Here is a 26,923-nt window from a genome sequence, read left to right as displayed (position 1 = left end):
TAGAAAATCAGTTTTAAATAACTATATATGAATATAAGAAACTCTAACAGATTTTTGCTACAGTTTTCACTGAATTGCTTCAAATTAAAAAATTAAATCTATTCATTCAAGCAAAATAATTCAATGCAATTTTGTCAATATAGAAATGTTTTTAGATCATCTAAAAGTTCATTTATAATTCTCCTTCTTAAAACCCAATCCAAAAAATACAGATTTCTTATATCAAAATAGATACCAAACCAAAAAGGGTATGTATGGAGACTACTATTTCGCCTTTTTTTTAAGTAGAAAGATTGACTAGATATTAACACAAATGGGTTTAAATGTGAAGCTGCCATAAAAGCCGGCACATAAATGTAATTCTCCCAGCCGCTATTTTGATGCACATTTTTGATTCCATGAATATTTTATGAAATGGCCCAAACTAAAGCCATATAACATTCCTGCATTACTGATGCTTGCGCCCGTAAGCTACAAACATTAGAGGCATGATTGAGTGCATTAAAATGAACTCATTCAGCAGTGCATTGATTACTTGAAGGAGGAAAAAAAAGTTACTCCCACTTAAGAAAACAGCACACAAACCTGAAGTTTTCAATACTGAAATTAGAGACTCAAATTTGAATAATGTGGTATTTAACAAATAAAGGCGGTGCAAAACTATCTAGCATTCTCTACGTACATTCCTGACTTTAATTAGGTGAGATGTTAATTAGGTCCACAGATTGCTTCCAGTAGTGTACAGGTAATTTAAAATGTCACAATCTACAAAATGCAGTGACTGACCTGCTCTAGCTCCATGCCTCAGCAATACTGAGAGCACCTAATGATTTCCTTTTCTATCAGCTTGTATATTTGCCAATGAAAATAATGCCACAGAAACAACTGCACAAGAAAAGTGACAGGTCTGTTAGGTAACCTGCCCCAGCAGCACCACTAGAAGAAGGAAGCACATTTAATTCTAAATTGCAAACAGTTGTTGAGGGCTTCAGAGAATATTCTGCTGTAGATTAAAACAACTTAAAGGTAAAATAAACTTTGTGGTTTATAGTATATTTTAATCCAGAGGCATCTTTGGCCATCAGTTATTTCACTACACAATAAGAACACAAAATCTGGTTGAAGCATCAGCTAATGGTAACAAAAACCAAAAATGTTATTGTCTTTCAAAAGATAAATGCTTACATTTCAGTCTAACTGCTTGAACTACGTGTATTAAGCTCAGTTTCTCTGTTCAATTATGACAGCACTACTCATGATGAAATACTTAAGTCTGCCACAGAGATTGTTACAAAAGTGTTTAACAGTGATGGGTTCACAAGAAACACAAAACAAGGCTCTCATTCAGCAAACACCTCTCATTCAGTTGAACCACCTTGGACTCCTGAGGTAAAATGAATTGTAAAGAAGACACTGGGACAGCCCTTAGATGCAATAACCTGAATTCATGTGACAGCTGAAAAAAAAAACAAGAAAAAAAAACCTGCAGAAAGGATTTAAGATAAAATTTTGTGATTCCATAACTCTCCAAGATCCATCTCAAACAAAACCAGTCATCAGCCAACAATCAAAGTGAATATTTTTAAGATAATGGGTAAAACCTTATGTGAATTTACTTTAGAGAAGCTGATATTTTTTTTTCCTTTTTTTCAGAAAGATTCCACATGAGCTTTAGCAAAATGATGTAGGCAGTTCATAAGAATATTGCAATGAACACGCTGGCTCTTCATGGGGTATTCTGACCATTCCTCCAGTTTGACACTACACCAGTAGATCTTACCCTGGAGTCCAAGTTGCCTAAGGCCAGCTGAAGCCATGCCTGAGAAGCAGAGCACTTGAAGGCACAAAGGAGAGAGGAAGAGAGAAAAGGAAAGTTGAGCCACACACAACCTGAGATGCAGTACTGGCAGACTGACTGACTGCAGTGGAAAAGGACAGTATTTTATCTTCCCTTCTCGGGGTGAAGGACTGCCAGGCGGGTCTTAGGTACTGCACCTTGGAGGATGATACATTATTTCTGTTTACATTACTTAAACAAATGTGTGTTGTCTGAAAAGAAAATCATAACTATAGTAATCCAGTGAGCATTAGAGCATATGTAGTCTTGTCCTCTGAGGACCTGTATTACTTGCCTTAAAGCTCAAGCACTCAAAATACACCCACACAAACCTAGGGGGCAGTGCAGACTGCAGAACCTGCAGCAGGACAGTTCACAGATTCTGTATCACACCGCCAGCACACTGGGATATCAAACCTGTTCTAAAAAGGGCTTACTGAAAGGGTTCTCCCAGAGACACCTCACAAGGTAGGGATAATGCTGGCTTTTCTGGCTGCCTGGCTACTCTCTAATCCCTTCCCCTTCTGCTGCCAGCACTCCTGAGCTGCAAACAGGAGGGTTTTCCCACAGGCAGCTGAAATGACAGCTGCTTTGGGAATGGTGTACTGTGGACCAGCAAGGGGAAAAGAAAAGACAACCAAACAGATCCCAGATGAAAATTCCACTAACTCGTCTGCCTTACATTCATATTCAAATGAACCAACTTGCAAAATTCTGGTTTACAATTAAAATTCCTTTATCTTTTTAGGTTAACACATTTTATGAAAGCAGCATTTGTCACATGCTGCCTTCTGATTGCATATAAACAAACACTTTTTCATATACATCCATTTTAATCTGGAGGACAATATTTCAAACAATGTTCAACATTAGCTGAATGGTCACACACCTATTTTAGAGAGAATGGAATTCTTGCTTCACAGTATTATGCAAGCCTTCTTTCATGCTTGCAGAGCATCAAAGTGCTCTGTTCAATATGCAAAGGCTACCCAAGATTTAAAATGCATTCAGGAAGCTCACACTCTCTAAGACTCCAGGCTCTGGATAAGAGAAGGCCCACACTCAGTGGGATGCTCCCATATCAGGTTTCACAAATATTTTAATGTCTATGGATGGATATCTAAATCCAGAATGAGAAGGGAGCAGAAAACTCAGGGATGAATGGCATATATTTTGGAATTCTGTTTTTCAGGGCTTAAGAGTTTTTTAAGTTCAACAGAAATAATGAAAACAAGTTATATTAGTATTCAACCTCAAAGATTAATATGATCATTATCTTTTAAATAGAGGAAGTGACACTGAAGAAGATTTGTTTCACCAAATTAATTTTTTTGCTAAATTGTGTCAAATGCTTGCCTTGGTTTAAATACTTTTTTTTGGCAGTGTTTACATTTTATTCAGATTCCCCCCAGTTCCTGTAACTTTCCATAGCTTCCAATAATGAATTTATTATCAGATGCAGCGCTCCAGCACTGGAGCTGTTCTGTGGTGCAGATGATTTACTTCAGAAGTGCAGCTGGATTAATGACCTGCTAGGATCCCAGCCAACGTGAAGGATTCTCTGAAGAGCAAGATATATTTTTATTAACAGCTTCATGTTTGCTTTACCTATGGCTTCTCCAGATTATTGGTAATGGCTGAGGACATGCAGCCTGGCAGCTCTCAGTGACACTGGAAAGGCACCTCTGGAAACAGCCTCCTTTATCAATTACTGAAAGGAAACACTGCCTCCAGGAAAGTTTATGATGACAACTGCTGGTCCAGCTACAGTATTCCAAGACCTCTCAAAGCTTTGAAGCAAAGAAAAAAAACTCAGTGAGAGGGCAGCTTCATCTCAGTACTAGTCATTAAGCAGTAAATAATTAAAATACCCTGGAAAAGACAGGTAAAATACAAGCAGCAATGTCAGTAATAGACATGAAAGAGAAGAGAGGGGAAAAGAATTTAAAAAAGCAAAGAAATAATTCATTTGAAGTTTTAATAAAGTTTCATTTGCAGTCTTGTTTAAAGATATATCAGACTTTAGGGATGTAACCTAATTACATTTTTATTCTAAGTTCTATTCAAATATCTTGGACTTTGAATCTTTAACACAGATCAAACACAGTATAATTTACTCATGGCTATCAATACTTTAAAAAGATCTCTTCATTAAATGTCTTAGTCTTATGAACATGCACATAAAGCAAACAGAGCAATATTGGATACCAAAAACATTTAGAATATGATTTGTACAGAAGTATCTATATAAACAGTTCACCTTAGTGCAACATACGATATTCAAGCACAAACCAAATGTTTTTTCTAAAATATTCCTGATACATCTTTCATGGTTCAAGTAAACAGCCACAGCTTTTTTACAATAGTTTTATGACTTGAAAATTAACCTTAAAATCACTGAACACATAGGAATGGAAATTAATTTAGGATCTTTTTTTCATATGTCAAAACTTTTAAGGACAATGCAAATGACAGTTCAGAATCAGCACCTGTGCACTGCTGTGAATGTTTTTTGAAGAGCTTATTAGAAAGCAAGAATACAGACTGATCTCCAGGTGTACAGCAGAACTAAAAGATTCTTCATTTGAAGAGTTAGGCCAGGAAAGTGGGAGTGACCACGAAAGGATTAAGGAAACTTACTTTTTCTTAGTGTAAAGAATATTGTTACTTCCTTGTGCTTAATAATAAACCTTGATTTAAATCAAGTGAAGTAAAATCATATAGAAAGTATTACATTTTCAGAGATTTCTTTTCAGAAGGAGGATCACTACAGATTTTTCCTGAGTTCTATTATTCAAAATATCTTCATTACCAACCAAAGCATTTTAAAAATAAGAATAAAAATAATTTTATGAAGAGTATTTTTATGAATTTAACAGGCCCCTTTTTCTTTCATGTTGCATGTTCAGAAGCTTTTTTCAGACTTTAAGACTGCTAATTTGAGCTGAAAATATTCCTAATTTCTATAACATCAATTCAAGACAGTATTTGTTAGCTCAATACCAGTAACAGCCCTGTAATAATAAGATGTCATTTGCTGGGAACTACTTCGTGCACCTGCAGGAGGATGAGCTCAATTATTTAATAAACCTGTTCAATCTGTCCTGCCAAGAATCTAGAAGGACTTATGGCTGCTTCTCACTGACAGAGAAAAGCAGAATATCCAAAGAGTAACTCCTAGCAATTTGCTGCATAAATTCTTTAAATTATGCTCTACAATTAAGTTTTTCCCAGCCAACTTATATATTCAATTCTTAAGCAATCAGAAAACAATATAACCATTTCATGAGATAGAATAAATGCAGAATAACAAAACAGAATTAGCTTCAGTTGATACGTTGAAAATCAGTGACTGGAAGTACCTTAAATGGTCAAACTGGGTATGCAGAATTTCATGTCCCATTAATGGAAAGCTTCTTTCTGTCTTTAAAGTTGCCTGATGTGGAAACTCTTTATAACTTAAAACTAAGCAACAGGTTTATGTGGCTAAAGACAAAGGATTTGGAAACAAGTGAGTATGTTCCTAGGTCTAAACTATTCCTATATGCCTTTTCCTGAATAAGTTGTTTGGGAAAAAAAAAATCACAACTAGGAATAAATCTGAGAAGCTTGTAGTTTGGGATATGCATCCTGGGGCAAGGAGGGGGGAATATCATGATAAACCAATGACAGTTGGTTACTACTGGATTTGGTCTGTTATGTAAATATGTATGTTCTCTCCAGACAATGAAAGTACAAAGAGAAACCTTTAGGGTAATCTCCACAGGGAACAAATCTATATGATAGTCCTGTTCTTTAACTACTTTTGGAGCGACTTTTCAACCAAATTTGGTAAGAAGTGAATAGGACAGTAAGTTCCCACCACTTTTTAGAAAATGAATATCTTGAGGATAGACATTGATCCAAACTCCAGAGAGACAGAAAGGCAGGCAGAACTTGCTGTACATGTTGAGACAGCAGCATTCTGCTTGGCCAGGGAGCAGCATGTTCTCATCCAGCTTTAGTTTACCACAGCACACACCAAAACTCACCTGGTACAAATGCTGTAGAAGCACAGAGGAAAGGATACTGTACAAATGCAGAACAAACCTGTGGTTCCTGTCTAAAAGGACAGATAATCTCCAAATCTCTAGAACTGACTCTCCTTTAGGCCACTGTCTCGTTTTAACTAGCACACAAGCTTCTTATAAAAAATTACATAGGAATGTATATCTTTGAATACTTTTCCTCTTTTTGGTCCACACAATGACAAATGTCATTATAAAGAGGAGAAAGATAACGAGCTTCATGTTTTATCAAAAATCACAAAAGTAACTGGGTACCAAGACAAGTTGCTTACAGAACAGAATCTCCAACACAGACAAAAGGATAGAAAAACCTATCTTTCAGCTGATAATTTGAGTTGCCTTTGTTGCTGAATGAAGAGATTGGATTCGTTTTAGGATGCCCTCTTCCAGTGTCTAACCTGGGCTTGTGGATACAATGGTATGGAGATCTCAGATTCTGGACATAGCCTTATGAGGGAAACATAACACAGTTAGGCTGGATTGTTCAAATGCAGCAATTCTGTTATCAGTGACAGCTCTGCACTCCACAGGCAGTGAGGAAGAAATGAATCTCTCTTCACAAATGCTGTCCCCCTGGTTTGTTTTATTTACCAGCCGTTTGCAGTTATGCAATCAGATTGTAAAGCACAATGTTTCTACACTATACTATGGAGGATTTGCTATTTAAGTGGGCTTGGCAGACTTGCAGCACAGATAACATCATAAAGCTCTATTAATGGAGATGGTGCATGTGGGCCACCCAATCCACAGGCGAATTTTATTCTGGCTATACTTAGCAATCTCCTAAAAGAAACTATATTTTTATATAATTAAAATAAAGCTGCAAATTGTACACACACAAAAGCATATGAAATTTCACAAGCAATTTTAACTTTTGCCTTTTTAAACCTTTTTAGTACTTCATTTTGCAATATTAACATTCTCTTTTTTATATCTGAATATAAATTATTTCTGCCTGAAGGCAAACCAATTGGGGAAATTCTGCTTAAACGTGCATATTTCCTCTGCATAGATACTCATGAATTTATGCTGAGTTTCTCTCAATTATTTATACATTACAGTTTTCAATTAAAAAGCACTTGCCATAAACAATTCAAAATACAAAATCAACAATTTCGTAGTAAGAATGGATTCTTAGCAAGAATTTCTTGACTAAGAACAAGAAAATAAACAGTTTAGACTTTTTATGTTCCAAAACCAAAAGATGTCATGATTCATCTTTAAGTTGTTGTTCAGCAAATATATCCAGTGATTAATAGTTAAGCTTCATAACTCAAAGCTATCCTGTGCAACTTGTTTCAGGTGTACCTGCTTTAGCAGGGCAATTGGACTAGGTGATCTTCAGAGGTTCCTTCCAATCCAGACATTCTGTCAAATGCCCCTTAAACACAATCAGAACCTTTCTATCAATTTCTGAAATGCCTAAATAAAAACTTCAATTTCAATACAATGGCAAAGTGACAGGGAAAATCCTATATTCAGTTTCAATCAAGATTGCTAAAATCTGCAAGAATTTTGTGACTTTTTTTCCCTAACAAATTAATTACACTTAAAAGTCTCTCCCATTCAGTCGGTCTTTCGACCAGAGAAGTTTCTATCAAATTCCAATATATGAAAGAGAACATATTTTATCCATGATGACAGATAAAACAATTACACCTTTTCAAATAAATCAGGCGCAATTAATTAATTTTTTGGGCGTAGGTACAAAGTGATCAACTCTGGCATAATGTTGCTCTGTTCGAAAAACAATCAGACCTTAACATTGCTTATAATCCAGGCAGAGGCGGATTAGGACAGAACACTTATAAACCCTTCATTAACTTGCAGAATATGGCAGATTTTGGAAATGTCTAAGCTATTTTAGAAAGAACTAAAGGAATTTATTATTGAGGTCTTGTAAGGCTTGCAATCTAAAAAACACACCTACATGGACAAAACTGGGTTTGGGGATTAGCTCTATGTTGTGGGAATCAGCTCTGAGATTCCCAACATTGTTTTATACTTGCTCCCTTTCTCTCACCAGTTCTGCCTGGCTTTAATCTTTTCAGCCTGTAAAGACTTCAGATAAAGTATAACCTCCACTTTTGTTGATCCTTATGTGCTGGCAAAATATAAATCTGATGACTAATTCAAAGTCACCACTGCCTTGAGAATAATGGCATCATTTCCACACATCTTACAGCTCTCATAGCAGGGGAGATCCAGGTTCTGGAGTGGCACTGATACACATTTGCAATTAATTGTGAAAGTTTTATTCATTGGACTCTACTGTGATACTTATATGCTTTCTCAAACAGTCATTTAAGTGTATCCAGAAATGTTCCTAAGCACTGCGACTGACAGGTACCCTAAGTTCAGATGCCTGGTTGTGCTATGCTTTTGAATAATATAGAAATTTATCTGGTTTTGTTGGAACATATTTGAAGCAAAAGGTTCCTAAAAGTACAAACTCTTTGTTTTCCCCCAGAGTGCTCTTTTTATTGACATAAATTATCTTAAACTTTGGGATGCATATATTTAAGGTGCATATCACTTCATGCATGATAGGGAGCAAGCATTTAGCACAAAATAGAAAGCACTCAAGTATTGCAATGAGGTAAGAACCTGTACAAAACCATACTAAACATTGTGTTTTTCAGTGGACTCCAACTGTTTCTTCTGCAAGATACAGCACTGTAAACCTCAAGCTCACAATTAACTTCAACAGAAAGCACAGTAATTTAATCTACCATAAACTGTGATGATAATTTTACTCTCTGATATGCTTATAATGATCGATATTACTTCTGAAAATCCACAGGAAGAAAAAGTTTTTTTTAAAACTCACATTTCTTAAGAGATTCTATCACAAAGCCTGTGCTTACTTAGTCAACAAGTAATTCTGGATTTAACATGAGAAAAATGTGTTATGTCTTTGCGTTTTCAGTGCCTGTAAAGTAACATCAGCACATTAAAGAGCTATGTGAAAAAATAAGTAATAAATGAATAAATAAAGTAAAATAATGAGAAAAAAAGTAATAAAATTACTTATTATCAGCCCTCTGAGGAAAGACAGGGAGGGAGGTAACACAACTAGTTGGACAGCCTCAAAATCTGAATATTTCTACAATAATCAGTGAACACTTCACACCTTATTTTACAGGCAGAGTGTTTTAGGGAAGAGGTAAAAAAATCATTCTGTGAAGAAATGCCATTAAAATAATGTTTGCTCCAAGCAGAACATTCCATTTGTTTCTGTAGCAGGCTACTCACTTATTGTTTTCTTTCCCTTACTGGCAGCTACTAATGGCCTGCATCCAAATATCATGACTGAAGTCTACACCACCAACACCTCAAATATTTAGCTTTGAAGATTAATGAACATCAGGTTATATCCAGCCTTTAGGACAGGGACCAGGCTGAAAGTCAAAGAACTATAAATTTGATTACACAAAAATTACCCAGCAAATTTATTGATTTTCTTCCAAGGCAAACAGCAATCTTTACAAGTCCATGTTTAACTTTATACTCCCAAGCAATCAGTCCTAAGCATATACAGACAGCTTCCTTTCCCAAGTAATGAAAAATACACTACTGGATAAGAAAACTGAAAATAACTGGGACCAGATGTTTACATTTATTCCTGTAGATGCACCTCCAGAGAAGAGGAAATCCGACTAATTTGTTTCACAAATTAATTATCAAATTATAAATAACTGAACAAAAGAAAAAAGAGAATTAAAATTTTTCTTATAACACCATTAAAACTGATGGAATATTATATAATGCCATCCCAATAGGTTCTCTGATACTTTTTCTCCAATCAAAACTTGCCCTTGAATCAATTTTTCACCCTTGAAAATACAAAGTGCATGGAATACATCTGCTGTCTTTTTTTCTTGGTGGTCCCTCAAAGCAAATCCTATGCTCACTCTCTCAGCTTCTTTATTTTTTTTACCTCTCTCTCTGGAAATAAAATACTTTCAACAGACGGAGCCCACAGATTCAGTGTGGAGTTTTACCCTGGGCACTGAAAATCCACTTTGCTTTAGTTCTTGTTAATAAGGTTAATAAGCTTCTCTTCTAAAAGTTTCTAATATTCTCCAGCAGGAAAATAAACTTTCTGCTTCTCTGATTATCTCAGGCTATTTCATAACTTTACTTATGTGCTTTTATAATGGTCCTCAAGATATTTAAGTATTCAACAACTTTTACTTAAGACATCTTAAAGTAGAAAACATTAAATTTTTTTTTTAGGCAGTGCTTGGGTAACAGCAGTGAGTCACACTCAGTAAGAGCCTTTGAAGTTACAAGTAGAGATGAATGTTTGCTTGTCTGTGCCTTAAAATTTTATTTTTTAGTAACTAAAGGAGCAGGCAAAAAGGTTGCAAAAAAATTTAAAATCCAGAAAATTTTCAGTAATTTTATTCTACTGAGTAAGAATAGATAACCGACCTAAGCATTTTTCATTCAAAATGAAAATGACTTGGTTTAACTGGCTGGGCTTTAAGCAATTGCTTATTTTATCAACTGGGAAACTGGATGATACCATGAGTAGGAAAAGTAATCCTTCCATTTGATTGATTATTGGTACGTGCTCAAATTTTAAAACTGAATCCAGGTCTGAGTGTTGCAGGCAAGAAAGATAAGACAACAGTTCACAGAAAAACAGAGTGAATGACCATCAGTCTAGAAAGATGTGGGGAAATATAAAAAAAAAGGTGCCATGTGTCAGCTGGAAGAGAACAAGAGGAAAAAATAGGATAACACCCTTTCAATAAAATAAAAAGGGCTGCAGACTTCTTGTTTTATATCCAGACTTTTGCTGGGAAATGGGGCCATCTTTCAAAACACATCCATTCCACCAGACATTTAATGGAATTAGACTATTTCCACAAAATATTTCAATTTCTGTCATTTTTTTAAGAGAAGCCACTTTACATGAGAAACCAGCCACAAGTTGAGTTCAGAGCTGGAATTGTTTCAACCCACAGTCAAATTCAGAAAAAAAAAACATTGTGGCTACACAAATCACATATTTTAAGCAATAGTTAGGCATGCAGTAAACTTACAAATTAGAACTGGAAGACAGGCTTTATTCAATTACTAGAGGCTTACTCATTGCTTGCCCTCCCACACCATGAAAGGATTTTAGGCAAACAAAGGAAAATGCATTTGTTGTACTCAGACTGCACAAACCCCTATGCCATGAAAGGTAATATCTGCTCTTAAATACAGAAACAATGTTCACCTTGATATAAGAAAGCAATATTGTTCACAGTGAGAACAACTGTTCACTGCAACAGGCTCCCCAGGGATGTGTTAGAGGCCCCATCACTGGAGGTTTTTAAGATGCAACTGACAGGGTGCTAAAATAACCTCATTTAGGCTCCCTTTCCCTTGAAAGGTTGGATCAGATCATCTGCCAAGGTCCCTCAGAGGGACCTATCTCAGACTGTTCTATGATTCTAGTTACTTCTATTAATATCTTCTGATTTCAGACTCCCAGTTTAAGGATGTATATGGAGAAAGGGAGCTGGTGGTGAGGTCTAAGTCTGAAGCAAACACCAATATGGCAGTCAGGAACAGACAAAGAAGGTGTCACTTGTGGACAAGAGAACCAGAAGGTCACTTTAAAAAGAACAAAAATACAGGATTTTTAATGTTTATCTAAGTGTAAATCAGAAGCAGGATTAAACATTAGAGAACTACATGTCCCCAGCTCTTTTAATGCAGCCCAGTTTGTGTAACTAGAGATGCCATCCAAAGCAGCTTTGTGATGTCAGTGCCTTACCTTCTTCCTCTTCAAGGAGGCCCATGGTTAGATATCCTTGTGCCTTTCTCTTCCCACCATCAATTTCTACTAATTGAGCTGTGTGATAGCTTTGCTCATAGAAGTAGTTACTCAACCATTTGTCCTCAGGGTCATTGAAAGAGCAGGCCAAGCTAAGCTGGTTATCATACACCTTCTCATAGTGCCCTTTAAAAACAAAAATCAAAATAAAAATGTTATATTCTCATCAGTGTTCAGAAATTTTGCATGTTATAGCAATAATCACAATTAAAATTAACAGCTATTTCTATTTCTGCCATTCAAATGGCATCAAGTTCTGCTACACGTTCACTCAGAGAAATTGAAGAAGAAAATTATAACCTTACAAATTAGGCACAATTGGAAACATTTTTGTTCTCATTTCTGTGTGCAAAACCAGAATTCAGTTCAATAAACACACAAAACCTGGATAAAACACTGGCTAGTCAAAAAAGAAGTCAGAGTGAGACTGGAGAAGCATTTGTCTGAGCCCCTGGGCCCTGAAAAGGCCTAAGAGCTTTCCAAACCTTGGACCTCTAAGGTAACAACTGTGTTGATGGAGATAAGAATCAAAAAGAACACTCTGCAAACACAATCCATTAATTCATATAATTTTACATATTCAAAGTATGACTTACAAGAGAGGCTTTGAGTTTTCATGGATATTCCCATGTTTAGTACCTTAACACTCTTAAAAATTAACGACAAACTGAAATTGCACCCGTTTCCCTAGGAACCCCCCACCCAGTTCACCAAGGAATTCTTCTCAGAACAAATGTGGAAAGCAGTGGATTCTAAGTCACAGGTTTTCTCCATGGCCTGAAGTTTGGATTCTACTCTTTATCATCTCAGACAGGTAAATGAACACACATTATCCCTAAAATTTACAAAAAACTTGCAACTCCTAAATCTAAGTAACAATACAAAATTACCCACAATTTAAAGTTACAGAATAAAAATTAATTGCCCTTGGAAAAGCACCTTTAAAAAAAAAACCCACAAGACACCAGCCTTGAATTATTCCAAAACTTTGCTAATTTGGAGTAGAAACCTAAAACTTTCCTGAAAAAATGTTATCATACTGTTCCACCCTAAAGTGAATTGGAAAGATCTATTTCTTATATGATACTGAAAAATCTATGAAATAATAAAGTAGAGCATGAACCTGATGTGAATAATTAGCTAAAATTCCATTGCAGTTTTGCTGTGCTACTTAGTGTGTTTGTGGCTGTTAAATGAATATGAGCCAAACAGCCAGCTCTAAAAGGAATTTCCACATATTTGGGTAAAGAAGGAGTTAAGCACATGTCTGGCAGCAGGTAAGAGACTTTTTGGTTAAGCTGGGTGTGTGAACAGAACTGCTTTGTTTTCAGGAGCTCTGCAATTTGTAAGCTTTGCTCAAAAAGAGAGAGAATGGAGAAAAGAAAAATCCCTCTTAATTCTGGGTATGGAGCACCACACAGAAATCAACTCAGAAAAAAATAAATCTTTTCAGTGTAGGCAAGATCTTGAAGTCCAGATCTTTCCCAAGTGTTTTAAAACTATGACAGCCATTTCAAAACACTTCAATCAAAAGATTCTCTTCTTCCATTATCTACAAGAAGAACTGGGGGAAATCCAACTTCCAAAAGGATGAGCTAAATGACTCAAAATTGAACCACCTATGTAACTCACTTGCACTATTTGGAACACACAGCAGCAATTACTCAAACAAGTATTTTAAATTCATCACTAAACCACACAAGAGGGATTTGTCAGCATCATCTCTAGTATGTTCTGTCTTAAAATTACAAATTACATATAATCTAATTGAAGAAATGTAAATCTCTCATTCTCTCTATTGTCATGACTGTTATTTGACTTCTATGTTGATAAAGTTCTTCAGTGTGCTGCACAACACAGTAAGGACTTGATTCTTTTGAGAAAAGGGCTACTACCTAATCATGTTTGTAGTCTTCAAGATGTTAATCTACTACTTGTTTCTCCCCCTTTTTTCTCCATCTTGGTAATTTCAGAGAACATTTAATTCTTCGTGCTTCAAGTTTTTTGAAATCAAGCTGAAACCTTTTCCCCATTCTTGAACACTCTTTTTATCTTTTGATTTAAAAATTCATCCTCTAATGGTAAACAATGCTACTTTTTACTGCTTGTGTTATTTTATTCATTTTATTTATTATTTTGCTTTCTTATTTATTTTCTCAGAATTTTGCCTTCCATGAAGTTGTAACCTCAGATTTCTTTCTAATAATTCCCATTACAGTATATAAAATTATGATTTTGAAGCAATGTATATTATATACATTTCTATTTCTAATATTTTAAAGAGATAACATCTCTTCCAATAAATGAGTGATTCACAATCTCTTTAAAAACATCAAAAAAGAAATAGCTCAGAAATTACATTTAGATTATCATCTCATCATATGCATCTAAGATTTTAAGCCAAAACATCAGCTTAAGTTTCAAAATTCAGCTTTTAGAGGAATAATTATCAATATACAGACTTCATGTATTCCTAATCTGAACATTCTTCATGACTGTGAATTTTCCTGCCTTTTATTTCTCCTCAGGACTAAAAAAGTACCTTTGGGTGCCTCTTTTTCAGAATATCCTGCAGTCTACATCATATAAAACATATTTATGCATTAGAAATTAAGACTATTTTGGTACAATAGCCTCATAAAAATATCCTCAAATGACTCAAATTAAAAAACTGGGTTGGGCTTAATATACCTGTATTTACCTGTGTACATGCACACACACACATATACATATATGCCTGTATTTGTATATATTTATACATCTATGCAACATCATTATCTATCCCACATATCAACATTATACTAAATCCAAGACACAGCTACTGAGAAGAAAATTAATTCTATCCCAGCCAAAACCAGGACAACACACAGAGATAAAGTCAACATCCAGTTGGGACTCACCCAAACTAACCTATTTAGACACAAATAGGAGTTACCTAGGATTCCCTTCCTCTCAGTGAAGAAATGCAGATACTTCTTGGGTGAGATTTATCTCATCCTGACTGGGACAATGCTTGCAGCACAAGGGAATGCTTTTAGAGATTATCTCAGAAGTAGAGGCAGAGCTTCCCATGCTTACAAGCACAGATCAGATGAGCAGCAAAAAACAAAACCTAATTCTAACCACTAACATAAAGATAATAATACACATTAGATCACAGCTAAGTGAAAATGAACTCAAAGATACCACAGGATGCATACAAATGGTTGCAATAAGCCAGAAAGGGAAGAGATAATTGGATCATCATTGGATACAGACACTCTGGATACAGATTTGCTCCTCTGAAATTGTTGCTACAAAGTATCAAGGCACTTATGCGACATAAAATTACGCAAATAACTTCAGGCAGTGCCCTACAAATCCCAAGGGATGGAAGTGACCCGAGGCAGACTCCAGCTACTGCCAGGGCTTTGATTGAATGAACTTTAATGTGACCTCTGCTGAGGATCCTGCCGGTGCATAACAATGAGCAGCGCACAAAGACAGCCTTGGGCAGGGCTGACCCGATACACAGGCCACGAAACAAACCCCAGACTTTCCCAAGTCATTCACGTTTGGGTCCAAAGTCTGAGTTACCGACCAAGAAGTTAACTGATGCTATTCTGACAGTGGCAAAGCTAGTGTGTCAGACTTAGTGAACTTTTATATCCCCAGGAGAGGAATACAGGAATAGGTAAATATTGTCTTCTATAAAATCTCCAAGTAGTTCGGATGTTAAAACTTTGAACTCTCTGGTTTTGTAGAGTACATTCTCTACAACTGATTATAAAATACATGTAGACAAGTCATCTTTAGGTATCTGTTGATCAAAAAAAAATGAAAAACAACTCCCTAATTGAGTGCTTATGTACAAAAGGAGAGTTGTCCTATCAAACTTTCCTCTGATCTTGCTGTTAAACAGAGATTTAAAAAAAACCAAAAACCTTCAACTTGAGCTTAAACATTAAATCCCATATATTAAACACACAGGGTGTTCCCTGCTGTGTATCAGCACCTCTTTAGGTGCACCTCAGCTACCAAGTAGCATCTCCTCTTGTGCTCAAGCCATAGGCCCTGATCAGCCCACTGGACAATACCTTTGTTCCTGGGCTCTTCCCAAGAGCTGCAAGGCCCTGCACAGAACAGAGGATCACTCAAATCCATATCTGCATGCTTGCTGTGCTTAGACAACTACTAAGTAGTGCAATGCAAGGGATAGTGAGGTGCAGCTGGAGAACCCCATCAGGGCTAACATGAGAGAAAAGAAACACACAGAAAGCCAGCAAGCCATCCTAGTGTGACTCAAGTACAACTTGCTGCCATATCTCTATGATCTCCTTTGTGACAGGATGCAGTGGAAGAAAGGGAAAGAAGTACAGGAATGGTCTTTGGAGAACAGATGAAAACATCAGGAAGAGATCCTGGCTTGGTCTTTGCTTTGAAGAATAAAATAGGCAGGTGTTCCATTTTCCATTAAGAAGAACTTACACTGATTTTTAAACTACAGGTATCAGGATCTTTCAACTTCCAGCTGTGAGTCTTTATTTCCCACTCAAAAAGCCACCAGTCAGTGCTTTGTTCCAGCCAAAGGGCACATGGAAACTTTTCAACAGGTGTTAACACTCATCCTGCAGTTAGCTGTTTAAAGTGTGTATGACTGGATTATAACTGACCCTTCACTCTTGAAGGCACATAAAGGTGTGGCCTAAGGTCAATTAAATCACTAGGAGTAATTTTTAATGTCAGAATGAGACACAGTGCTGGAGGACTAATTTTTCTTTTGCCAAAAAGATCAAAATCAGTGACTTAGTAGCAAGAGAGCTGATGCTGTGAAGAATTAACACAGAGAAAGATCTAGGATGGAAGATGTTGGACCAAAAAGAAGCACAAACTGCAGCTGAATATGGTGCTGCAATTGGTTATTTCCACCTGGATCTATACATGGCAAAGAATCAGTCCCTTTTGCTTGTTCAGAAAAAGGATGCCTCTACATCTATAGGTAGAAGACTCCTCAATCACTCATTTTTCCAGAGAGTTTATTCTTAAATGGATAAACTTTTTTCCTGAATGTTTAGCTGTAAGTCCACAAATGAAGAAAGTGTGAGTTGTGAGCATGATGACACCAAGTTACAGGCAAAAACTGTTTCCTAGAGTGTGCACAGAGCACACCACTCCCAACACTGCCAGGTACATATAGGGAAAATGCTTGATCAATGAACAGTCTATTAAAAAAAATGCCAAGGAAATGGTATAATTTTACTGGGTAAAGGTTAAAACCAGCTAATGATAATAATATGAGTCAATTAACTGGTAATTTGGAATGCTAAAAGGAAACTCCAAGCTATTGCAACAAAAACATACTACAGAAATCTTCTAACAAGTGCTGCTACTGTTGAAGTTAATGGTAGTTCTACAAGTGGCTGTATTTTGAGATGGTTAGGTTTCTTTCCTGGACAGAATCACTTCAACATTTTGCAAGATAACTACAAAAATAATAAAATTCTCCACTGGTCTCCAGCAACTGCTGCACTTTTTCCTGTGATAAAATATTAAGTAGGGAGTGACAAACCTGCTTAGAAAATAAAACAGAATTCCCTTGCCCAGCCCCTCAAAAGCAAACAAAACTATGCCTCATCCAAGCAAATATTAAAAGAGGGTTTGCTATACTTTTTTCTTTTAAGGCATAACCTATTTCCTTTTTTTTTTTTTCAAAATAGTATGGGCAATATGGTTATTGCAATGTTTCTAGCCCAAGCCTAAGGCATAACCTTACAGAAAAGCTTTCTACTGTAAAATGCTAAACTCTCTTTTCGACCTTGAGTATACTGGACAAAGATTTTCCAGTGCATGCACATCGAATACTCATGCTTTTTTCATACACTTTATGAAAAGACATCTTTTAGAACAAAAACTAATGTTAACTCATACTGTCAAAATTTTTCTCTACACTGAAGTGAGGGAAAGAAAGCCAAGTTTTCACTTCTTTCTAGTTGTGTGTCTGGTACTGTCTAGAACAAGGGTCAGCAGCACAAGCACAGATTCAGCATTTAGCACACAGCATAGCACAAAGGTTGAGTGGGGTCAGCAACCAGGAGCAGGTGGAATCTCACAAGGGCAGCAGCTCCCAGGTTTTAACTCCTGGTTTCCAGCAGCTGCTGCAGGGAGGGATCAGCTAATAAGCAGTATCCTGCTCTTCTGAAGGGGTGGTCATATCTGAGGATTCCATCCTCTGGCTTTGGCACAGTGATCTGCCAGTACAGTGCTGAGCACCCAGCACAAGCTGCAGCCACTGAACTGTGGCACATTCCCTGGCTTTGCATTCCTGCTCTGGCAAAGCACAGCTAACAGCTGGGACACCTCTTCCTTTAATTGTTCTTGAGCTGGAACTTTCTTTGCACTCCTTTCAATGTCTACAAGCAAACCAGCTCACTCTATATTGATAGAGTACTATCAGTACTGATAAATACAAAATACAGCTTCCTTTTGAAGGAATCCCCAGTATTTCCAGATATGTACCAAGATATACATCAAATACTGTATACATCAAATGCTGAGCTGTGCAGATCCATTACTCTGGCATTTATCCTGCATTCTTCTGTAAAAAGACTTACAACTATATACATATTTAAACAGCTCAACTACCTCCTTTTTTCCCCTAAGCTCCTGAAACCAGAACTAGTAAAAAAAGAGGTTAGTCCAGTATAAAGCAACATCAAAGAATAATTAGAACTCCCTCAATTTTGAAGTCAGAAACATTTACTTTACTTGTATAAAGAAGGCAAGACAAAAATACAGTCAAGAATTGGCAATATTTCTGCCAGTGCTTTTAGAATAATGCTGAAGTCAGGGCAAAATAACTCCATCAGTCATTTTTCTGAAAAGCTGCAAGGATTAAAGTTCCCTCTCTATTTTTTTCAAATACTTGGGAGATATTCAAATGCAACAAAAATGACTTTAAGTTGGCCAGAAAAGCTGTTTTCTTTGCACACAGTAAAGTACTGGTAATAGGAAATTAAAAAATAAGACGACTCCTGTATAATTTGAAGTTCAACCAAAACGTTCTATTAAAAATGAAAACAGTGAACCTTTACTGATGTGTGTAAAGGCAATCAGTGTAATGCTGGTAAACAAAATTCTACTATTTTCAAACACAGCAGTAAAGAAAGTAATTGCTCTTTGATATCAGCCTGCACATTGTGATGAATGGCTCTGATTCAGTTCAAGCAAATTATTTATGTCCAGAATTGTGGTGTCCTAGAACAATAAACTGTGGAAACCATCACAATATTAACACTTTCCACCAATAAATATGAAAACTGAATGCGTACATAGCTTGCTCTGTACACTATGGTAAGTATCATAAAACTCTAAAATTTAAAGTTCTAAGTTATATTCAAAATTAAGACAGTGATACTCTACTATCCAAAAGTAGATGAGAAAAATTAAATAACAAATAAGAAAATTATTTACTGACAAAGTAAGTGTTTTGCTTTCCACATACCACTCCAGGTTCAAATCCCAACATTTTGTGACGTTTCAATTAATAAAAAAACTTACAAGTAATGAATTTTCATGGCCATCATGTACAGCTGCTATCTCTTTTTCAGCACAATTGTTACCTGAGATAGGTAAAATTTCAGCCAACTTAATATTAGCAACATCAACCACGCTATGAAACTTTCACCACTTGCTGACCCAAATATTACCTTCACCCTTTTAAGCTTGAACTGTGGCAGCTGAAGAGCAAATGCAGGTCAGCTGCTGTTGTGGCTGCTACATCAGTAAGTTCTAGCTGAGGTGAACTGCTGAATGATTCTTAAATGGTGTCAACTGGAGTTGTCAGGAGATCATAAGCCAGAGCCCCGAGCAATTTGATTAGAATCAGAGAGTAACCGGATTAGCAGAGCTACTGAATTAGTGTTTGATGAGCTACGCAATTCATGTGAATCTTCACAGCATTGCTGGCTCTCAGACCTGCAACAGGAATTACCATCCACTCCTTCATCTGCCAGGCAACTCAAACCTCATTTTATGCAAACAAGACATTTGTGTAAAGATTTGCACTGAAACCGGTGAAAAAAATCAAAACAAATTATGCCCCGATCCAGCAATTCAGTAACAACACTTGCCAACTCTTAAGTCCTCATTATTTTTTTCTTCTTTCATTTTAATCAACAGGCAAAGTTGGGAGGTACTCTCTCCCAGAGGCAAGGTGCAATCAGGCAGCTGGTGGTGGTACCTTGTCTCTGGGAGAGGTGACAGGCTTACGGAGCCCAGCACACAAGGAATGCCAGGCTCAGTGAGAGAAGGGCAGGAACTGCACATCTGGGAATGCCTTGCCTCTCATGTTTGCCATCTCTGTTGTCACACATCAGCCTGTAACACTGAAAAATATCATGCACTGAAGGCAGGCAAACTGCTCTCCTCAAGTGGCTGCAGGGAGCAGGCCCACAGAGATAAGCCATGTCCAGTACTCTGACCATCAGATATTGGCAGAATGTTTCTGCCAGGCCAGTCCAAGCCCCAAACTTCTCTCTCATATTCTGCAAAACACACTGGTGCTTATTCAGGCTTTAGTCATATTCCAGGCAAAGCTAAAGATTTCTTCCAATTATGGTTGGCTGGGCTTCCTGTTAAGAATTACAGTGAATTAAATAAAGAAACGCAACTTTTGGCTTTCATGGCAAGCATCAAATAAACATTTAAAATAAGCATTTTTTGGAAGTGCCAAAAGGGTTTATTTTGCTGTTCCTTTTTTTGAAATGAAGTTGCCTGTTTCTAAATTTCAGTTAAAAAGCTTAGATTCCAAATTCACAAGATTTACTGTAGGTTTTCATATTTGTAATGATCAAAATGCAACTTGAAACAAGACAACTATACTGATATGAACTCAGCTATGAAACAAGATTGCAGGTAGAGCTTTGTCTGCCTCCATCCCTGCAATTATTCCAATGGAGAAAGATGGAGTAAGTCATGTTACTATTTATAGTAAAAGGAAATGATAAATATGAGTGCTTAGTAAATAGTAGGCAATAGAGAAAATACAGTAATTTGGAGTTATGTCTTCACTAATATCTAGTAATTCACAGGTGGCATGTTACATCTGTGTGCTGTATTTTATTTGACATGTTCACAATCCTTTTTAAGTCAGTCACAAATCCAAACACAGTTAGCAGGGTATTTAATAAAAACAGATTTATAAAAGTATTACTGTGTGAAACAGCATTTCACCTATTAAATTTTTCTAATACAAAACCAGCTTCACAAATCAATAGAGGAAGAAAAACAACAAATAATGAAACTATGAGAAAATAATTGAGATGTTATCAAAGCTATAAATACATCAAACATTTCTGATGTTATCAAAATTCACTCTACGTGTTTTTTCTTTTTTTTTTCCTTCTTTCACAAAACCTCTCCTGATATCTGCAGCTCCTAATCATTTATTCTATAAATACAGCTCAGTTGACTAAGGCTGCAATGTGCTAAGATGCAGTAGCGTTTCAAATTCATACATGAAACAATTTGGAAGCTTCCCCCAGGCGCTGGCGGCTGCGGCTCCCGCTGCTCCGCTACCCACAATCCCCCCATTTACCTGCTCGCCGGGCTGCCTCAGCCCCGGTCAGGAAGTGGGAAAGCTGATCCAGCTTATCAGGCTGCTCCTCCAGGGACTTCTCATGCCATATGGCTGACCCAGGCCCTGCAGCCTCCCTGAAGGCATTCCACTTCTGGATCAGAGTGAGGAGCTCAGAGAAGGACTTGTGATAACCCCGGCGCAGCATGTCTATGCAGATGTTCTTCTTGTATGAATTCCTGTAACTGGGAATAAGAAAGGGAGATTTTAAGCCTTTAAACTTGTATTCTGATCTCCACCTTACCAAATAAGTGTGGATAACTACAACAGCTTTCAGGAAGAGACCTCTGCAGCTCAGCAGCAGGGAGTGGGAATTATTTCCCCCGCTCAAAAAGAGATCTGCTAAAATCTGCTTGCAAATGCCATACCCTAGGGAAGCAAACATGGCAACAATCAATTAATACAAATATATACATTGAAAACACGGTCAAAAATACACTGATATTCTTTAGCTGATATTTGGTAGAAAAGGCTGACTTATGGGAACCCCCCCATGTTTACATTAGTCCATGAAGACACAATGAACCCTTAGGTTGCTTTAAAACAGTGCACAGGGAAAATTGAGGCTCATGTCAAAACAACATATATGATGTTATATATAACATTGTTATTATATGTTATATATACATATTGCTATATGTTATACATATATATTGTTATATACATACATTAAGTAGTTTTGCTGTAGGACAGGATGGCTTGGCTTATAAATGTCAAACAAATGCTATGCCAGAAACATATGACATGCCAGAATAATTAGATATTATTTTCCTTCCATTTAGCGTATAACTTCAGCTGGTTTAGTGATGCAAGAGTTTAATAATTTCTCCTTAACTTTACAAATAAATGATGTTATGATGAATTTTTGTTGAATTTAGTGCCTTCATAAACTCTGATAAGATATTCATATCAAAAAGTTGTGGAATCAAATATTCTCAAGTGGTAATACACCTTTGAAGGTATTATTTATGAAAATAATCAAAATATTTCTTTTATATGGCATGAAAAAATTATATTGTGTCCTATTCTGGAAAAAACTATGAGTCAAGTGGGACTGTGACACAAGGTACAGATGTAAAGGCTTGCAAGGATGGCTGTCCAGTCTGGGAAAAGCAATGTTCACCTCAGTAAAATGGCAAAGACAGATGTGTTACTTTTATCTTGTATATTCCATGAAGTTACTAAACTGTTTTCAAGACTGTCCTTTTAGATTAAAACCATTTCAATTCAAATTATCTCAGCTTTAAAATAAATATGAAATTCTGAAAAATTACATTTATAGTGTATGTAATAAATTCAGTTGTAATAATAATAATAGCCCAATGAGACTAATACCTTGATCTTAAAAATGGCTACTGCAATTCTTTAACAATGTTGATAAGATGGAAGTGATGTGAAAAACTTCTTAGCTAGATGTCAATAAAAAAGACAGCAATATAAGACGCAGGAAGAAAATAATCTGCATTATTTCATATTTGATATAATTAAAATAGAATCTCTTTCTACACAGATGCATATTAATCCTTCACATGTACTTTTCACATTTCACTTGCAGAACTGAGCATAAAAATATTAAATAATCCTGATACAATTTAGACCAGACAGTACTGAATTTGTGTTTAATATATAAATTGATGCTTTTTCAGATTGAAAACCACACATTTCTCACACAGATAAGGGAAAAGATATAACTATTCTGTACTATAAAAATCTGCAACATTTATCATATAAAAGTATATGAAAAATATGCTTAAACATTTAAGTTTTCATTTGCTAGAATATGCTATATTTGCCACATGTACAGTATATAGCTTCAAACTACTGTAAAGATACTATGCAATGTATTCTCTATTTTTATATGGAATACCTTTTTCTTTACTGTTTAAAAATTCTATGTAATCAAAAAACAAAACAAAACAAAACAAAACCAAACCTGAAGAGCAGAGGTAAAAAATTCCTACCAACTTCCAAAGGCCTAGGACTGAATGCTACAGTAATCTAACTCAGAGAAGTGGAATAACGACCTGCATAGCAGGCACACACATGCCTGTGTATTTATACAATGGGATCTGTATATGTTTGTGTGTGTACATGCATTAGATCAGGAGATGTATCAGAAATAACCAGGAAGTAGTGCTAAAAGATCTCAGCAGTCACTACCCCAAATGCCATTCAGGTAATTTTTAACACTCACTGGGCACAGAACTGGTATTCATACAAATAGAAAAACTCTGTCCATGTTATTTTCTGTAGACTGATGTATTTTATTGAAGTCAAAGCACATTTTCTCCACAAGAAAGCATTATTAGCAAACCAGTACAGGACAACAAAGCATATATTAAAACATGTAATTTTTAAAAATCAGTGTCAAGCGTGTTTTAATAAATCCCATCCCAATTAATGGAGAAATTGAAATAATGCTGAGATAATCCTAATGTGCAGGGCACTTTTTTTTCCTGAGGCAAAGAGGACTGATTTTAGCACACAAGCAATGAAGCTATTGTAAAACCCTTCAAATTGAGTGGCATAAAAATGAAAGTCATGTCAGTTATGCACAAAGCACACAATAATAATACTATTGTATTATTATTATATAATTACAATACTATTGTAATACGATATAATAATAGTATTCCTTACGTTTCTGTAATATATAAGCTACAAGTGACTGATCACACACAAACAGTGAAATTGGGTAAGAGATTAATGGTATTATGGGGATAAATGGTATTTGTATCAACTAAAAGAGCTTGACACGGCAATGAAATCTAAGACAGTTACAGACATCAGTGTTGCCAGATGAAAATTCCAGGGTCCTTTTTTCCCCCCATCAAACACTCCTTCTGAACAGAGGCATGGTGTAGGTGAGAGCAGCAAACTTTTCATGATACCTTGAGATAAACTATAAATCCTCAGTCCTCAAAACACTTTCCACCCTTCTTTTTATGATGTCATGCAGCATGTAAAATCTGAGTTTAAGCAGAACAACTCCTGTTTTAGATAACTAAAGATTACTTGATTTCTAATATCAATATCAAAACATCATACCTAAGGTTCCTTCCAACTCAGGATATTCTATGATTCTGTGATTTATTTTATAAAATCCCACTGTTAGCATTAGTGTAGTATGTATCTACATTGATAAGCATTACACTAAACACTTTCGAACCTTGCTACCTAATAAGTTATGATTTATTGTTAAACAAGCGCGTTTGTTTTTCTGCATTCGTCCGCGCTGACTTGAGGTTTCCTTGGAACAATTAAGTTACTTCCAGGAGCGAAATGAGAGCAGACTGCCTGCGCTCTGCGGCGCCGATCTCGGGGTTTAATGGTCTCTGGGGGCATCTACTGGAGACGTGGGAAACTGCAGGCACAAAGCGCGGATCCCGGCGCGGAACAAAGGGCCGGGCCCCGGCACAGGGCACAGGGCCAGGGGCCACCACGGCTCGCACGGCCGCTGCAAGCCACGCACTGTGCCGGACCAGAGAGAGCAGACAGCTCTGGAAGGGCAGCCGCGGTTCGTTTTGAAACTGAATGTGATGTGACTGCAAACCCAAAGTCCTCCCTCCCCTACGGTGATCATGAGATCATGCCAGAGAAAAAGGTTCAGATGGATTTTTTAAAAAAGCAAACTATTTTTAAATGAAATTTGGAGCCTCTCTATGTATTTATGGTTAGAACAAAGATATCAATTAATTAGGTTCTAATTTAAAGCAGAATTGGCTTGCTTTTCTCATCCATGAAACTCAACAGATGAGAACCACAACACTTACCACAGAGCCAGCTGATTTTGAGACTGCCCCGATCCTCTGCCTGTGCGCTCAATTTCTGTCATTGCTGCTACCCCGAGCTGTTGCTAAATATTTATTTACACATAAATAACCAGGGCAGGGCACTAAGCTCCAGGTGGATCTGATCCTACACCAGCAGTTACTGTAATGCAGCGCTGCATCAGAAAGTGCTGAAATATTCTATGAGCTTTTGAGAGTCTCTGTGTCATGATGAGGGTTGTGTGTCACAAGGGTTTTTGGCACCAAATAAATAACCAAAAGTTAAAGTTGCCATTTTAGTGGCACCTTGGTACAGGTGACAAATTTGCGCTATGTAATATCACATGTGTGGAAGGAGCTGCTTATTGAATGTGGATCTGTGAGCTGGAAAAGACACTGCTGTTAAAACTGTGTTAAGTGTACTCAGATATTGCTACAGACATTTGAATTTTTCCTAAACTATACAGCTGCTTTAGTAATTTTCTTATATGGATTTCTTTTTGCATTATCATTGCTATTACAAAACAATCTTGAGTCATGCTGAGAAAACACAGAAACCCGATTCTAATCTCTCTTTACCAGTGGAAGAATAATAAATAGCAATGTTCAGTGAGATTAATGAAATTACACTGTTGTTCCAGTCTCAAGGACTTTCCTATATTATTGTAGTGCACTTTTACAAGACCCTTAAGCAATGCTGGGAGACCAACACAGCACCTTACAACATTCCCTCCAACTTAAAATCCTCCACAATAAGGCTATTTGCATTCTACCCTTTAAACTGAAAGAGAGAACAGAAAACGGAAAATAAGATGCCAAGAGGCAGGAACTGATGTTAGAAATAATCAAAACAGCCAGTATAGCATAACAGAATCATTTATCAGAAGCTTAATTCTCTATGCCTCCTGTCTGATGTGGTCAATTACAGACATGCAAAATAAGTCCAGAAGACTATTACTTTCAGATGGTAGATTTATATATTTATAGCTATATATATTTAATATTAGGTTTCATATATTTTGATTTTGTAGGGCTTAATTAGTATTTCCAGTTAATTCCAGCTGCTGATTACAATACAAGTTGTTGTATTGTAGTGTAGCAATCCCATTTTGTAAAGAACAAAATGGCATGGATTAAACAACGATAGTATATAAAATATTAAAGTGCATTTCCAGTGTAAAATAATTACTCTACCAATTATTATAATGTTTAAAAACTGTATTCAAATAGGTTTCATCCACTTGGGATTTCCTTCTGCAGTTGGCAAGTCAATGACTGATACAAATGCCTTAAATAAGCATCACAAAATTATGAAAAAATAATAAAGATATTTTTGCTTATGTTTATTTAAACAAATTTATTTTAATTCCCCCCCATTTCCTGTCTATAAATCTAGAAGAAAATTAAAATTACATAAAGTATGTGAATACTTAGCTACTTTTTGCTTAACCTATATGCAAAAAAAACCACATCATAAACATGGGAATATCAAAGTTTACTCCCTAAAATTTGAAAAATATATGCATTAAGTAAAAACAAATATAGTACATAAAATACAAAAAAAGCCAAATATGCTGTAAGAATTTGTACATTCAGGCTGCTCTGCCTAGGAATTGAAAGAGGAATTATTATTTAATTATACTTGGACAGCCAAAAACCAAGAACAGTTTTGCAACACCATAGGCAACCCATGCCCAAAATGAGCTAAATTTTGTGCAGGGAATTGTTGAACACACAAAGGGCTCATGCAAACACTTGGAAAATATGGAAGGTGAGATGCCTTTAGCACCCAGGTTCCAG

General features: G+C 36.3%; 1 protein-coding gene across 1 annotated transcript in view; it reads right to left on the bottom strand.

The window, feature by feature from the left end:
- The window catches only part of TTC29 (tetratricopeptide repeat domain 29), a 123,445-nt gene that overhangs the window by 83,158 nt on the left and 13,364 nt on the right, over positions 1-26,923 (bottom strand). Inside the window, exons 4-5 of the mRNA XM_074540785.1 lie at positions 21,315-21,538; positions 11,681-11,866 (exon numbers count right to left, since the gene is read on the bottom strand). Of these exons, the coding sequence (XP_074396886.1) occupies positions 11,681-11,866; positions 21,315-21,538 (410 nt within the window). The remainder of the gene's footprint in view (positions 1-11,680; positions 11,867-21,314; positions 21,539-26,923) is intronic.

The sequence above is a fragment of the Zonotrichia albicollis genome, chromosome 5 (assembly GCF_047830755.1).
Source record: "Zonotrichia albicollis isolate bZonAlb1 chromosome 5, bZonAlb1.hap1, whole genome shotgun sequence".
NCBI lineage: Eukaryota > Metazoa > Chordata > Aves > Passeriformes > Passerellidae > Zonotrichia > Zonotrichia albicollis.
The sequence above is the reverse complement of the archived record's forward strand: the minus strand, read 5'-3'. Positions and strand labels throughout refer to the sequence as shown.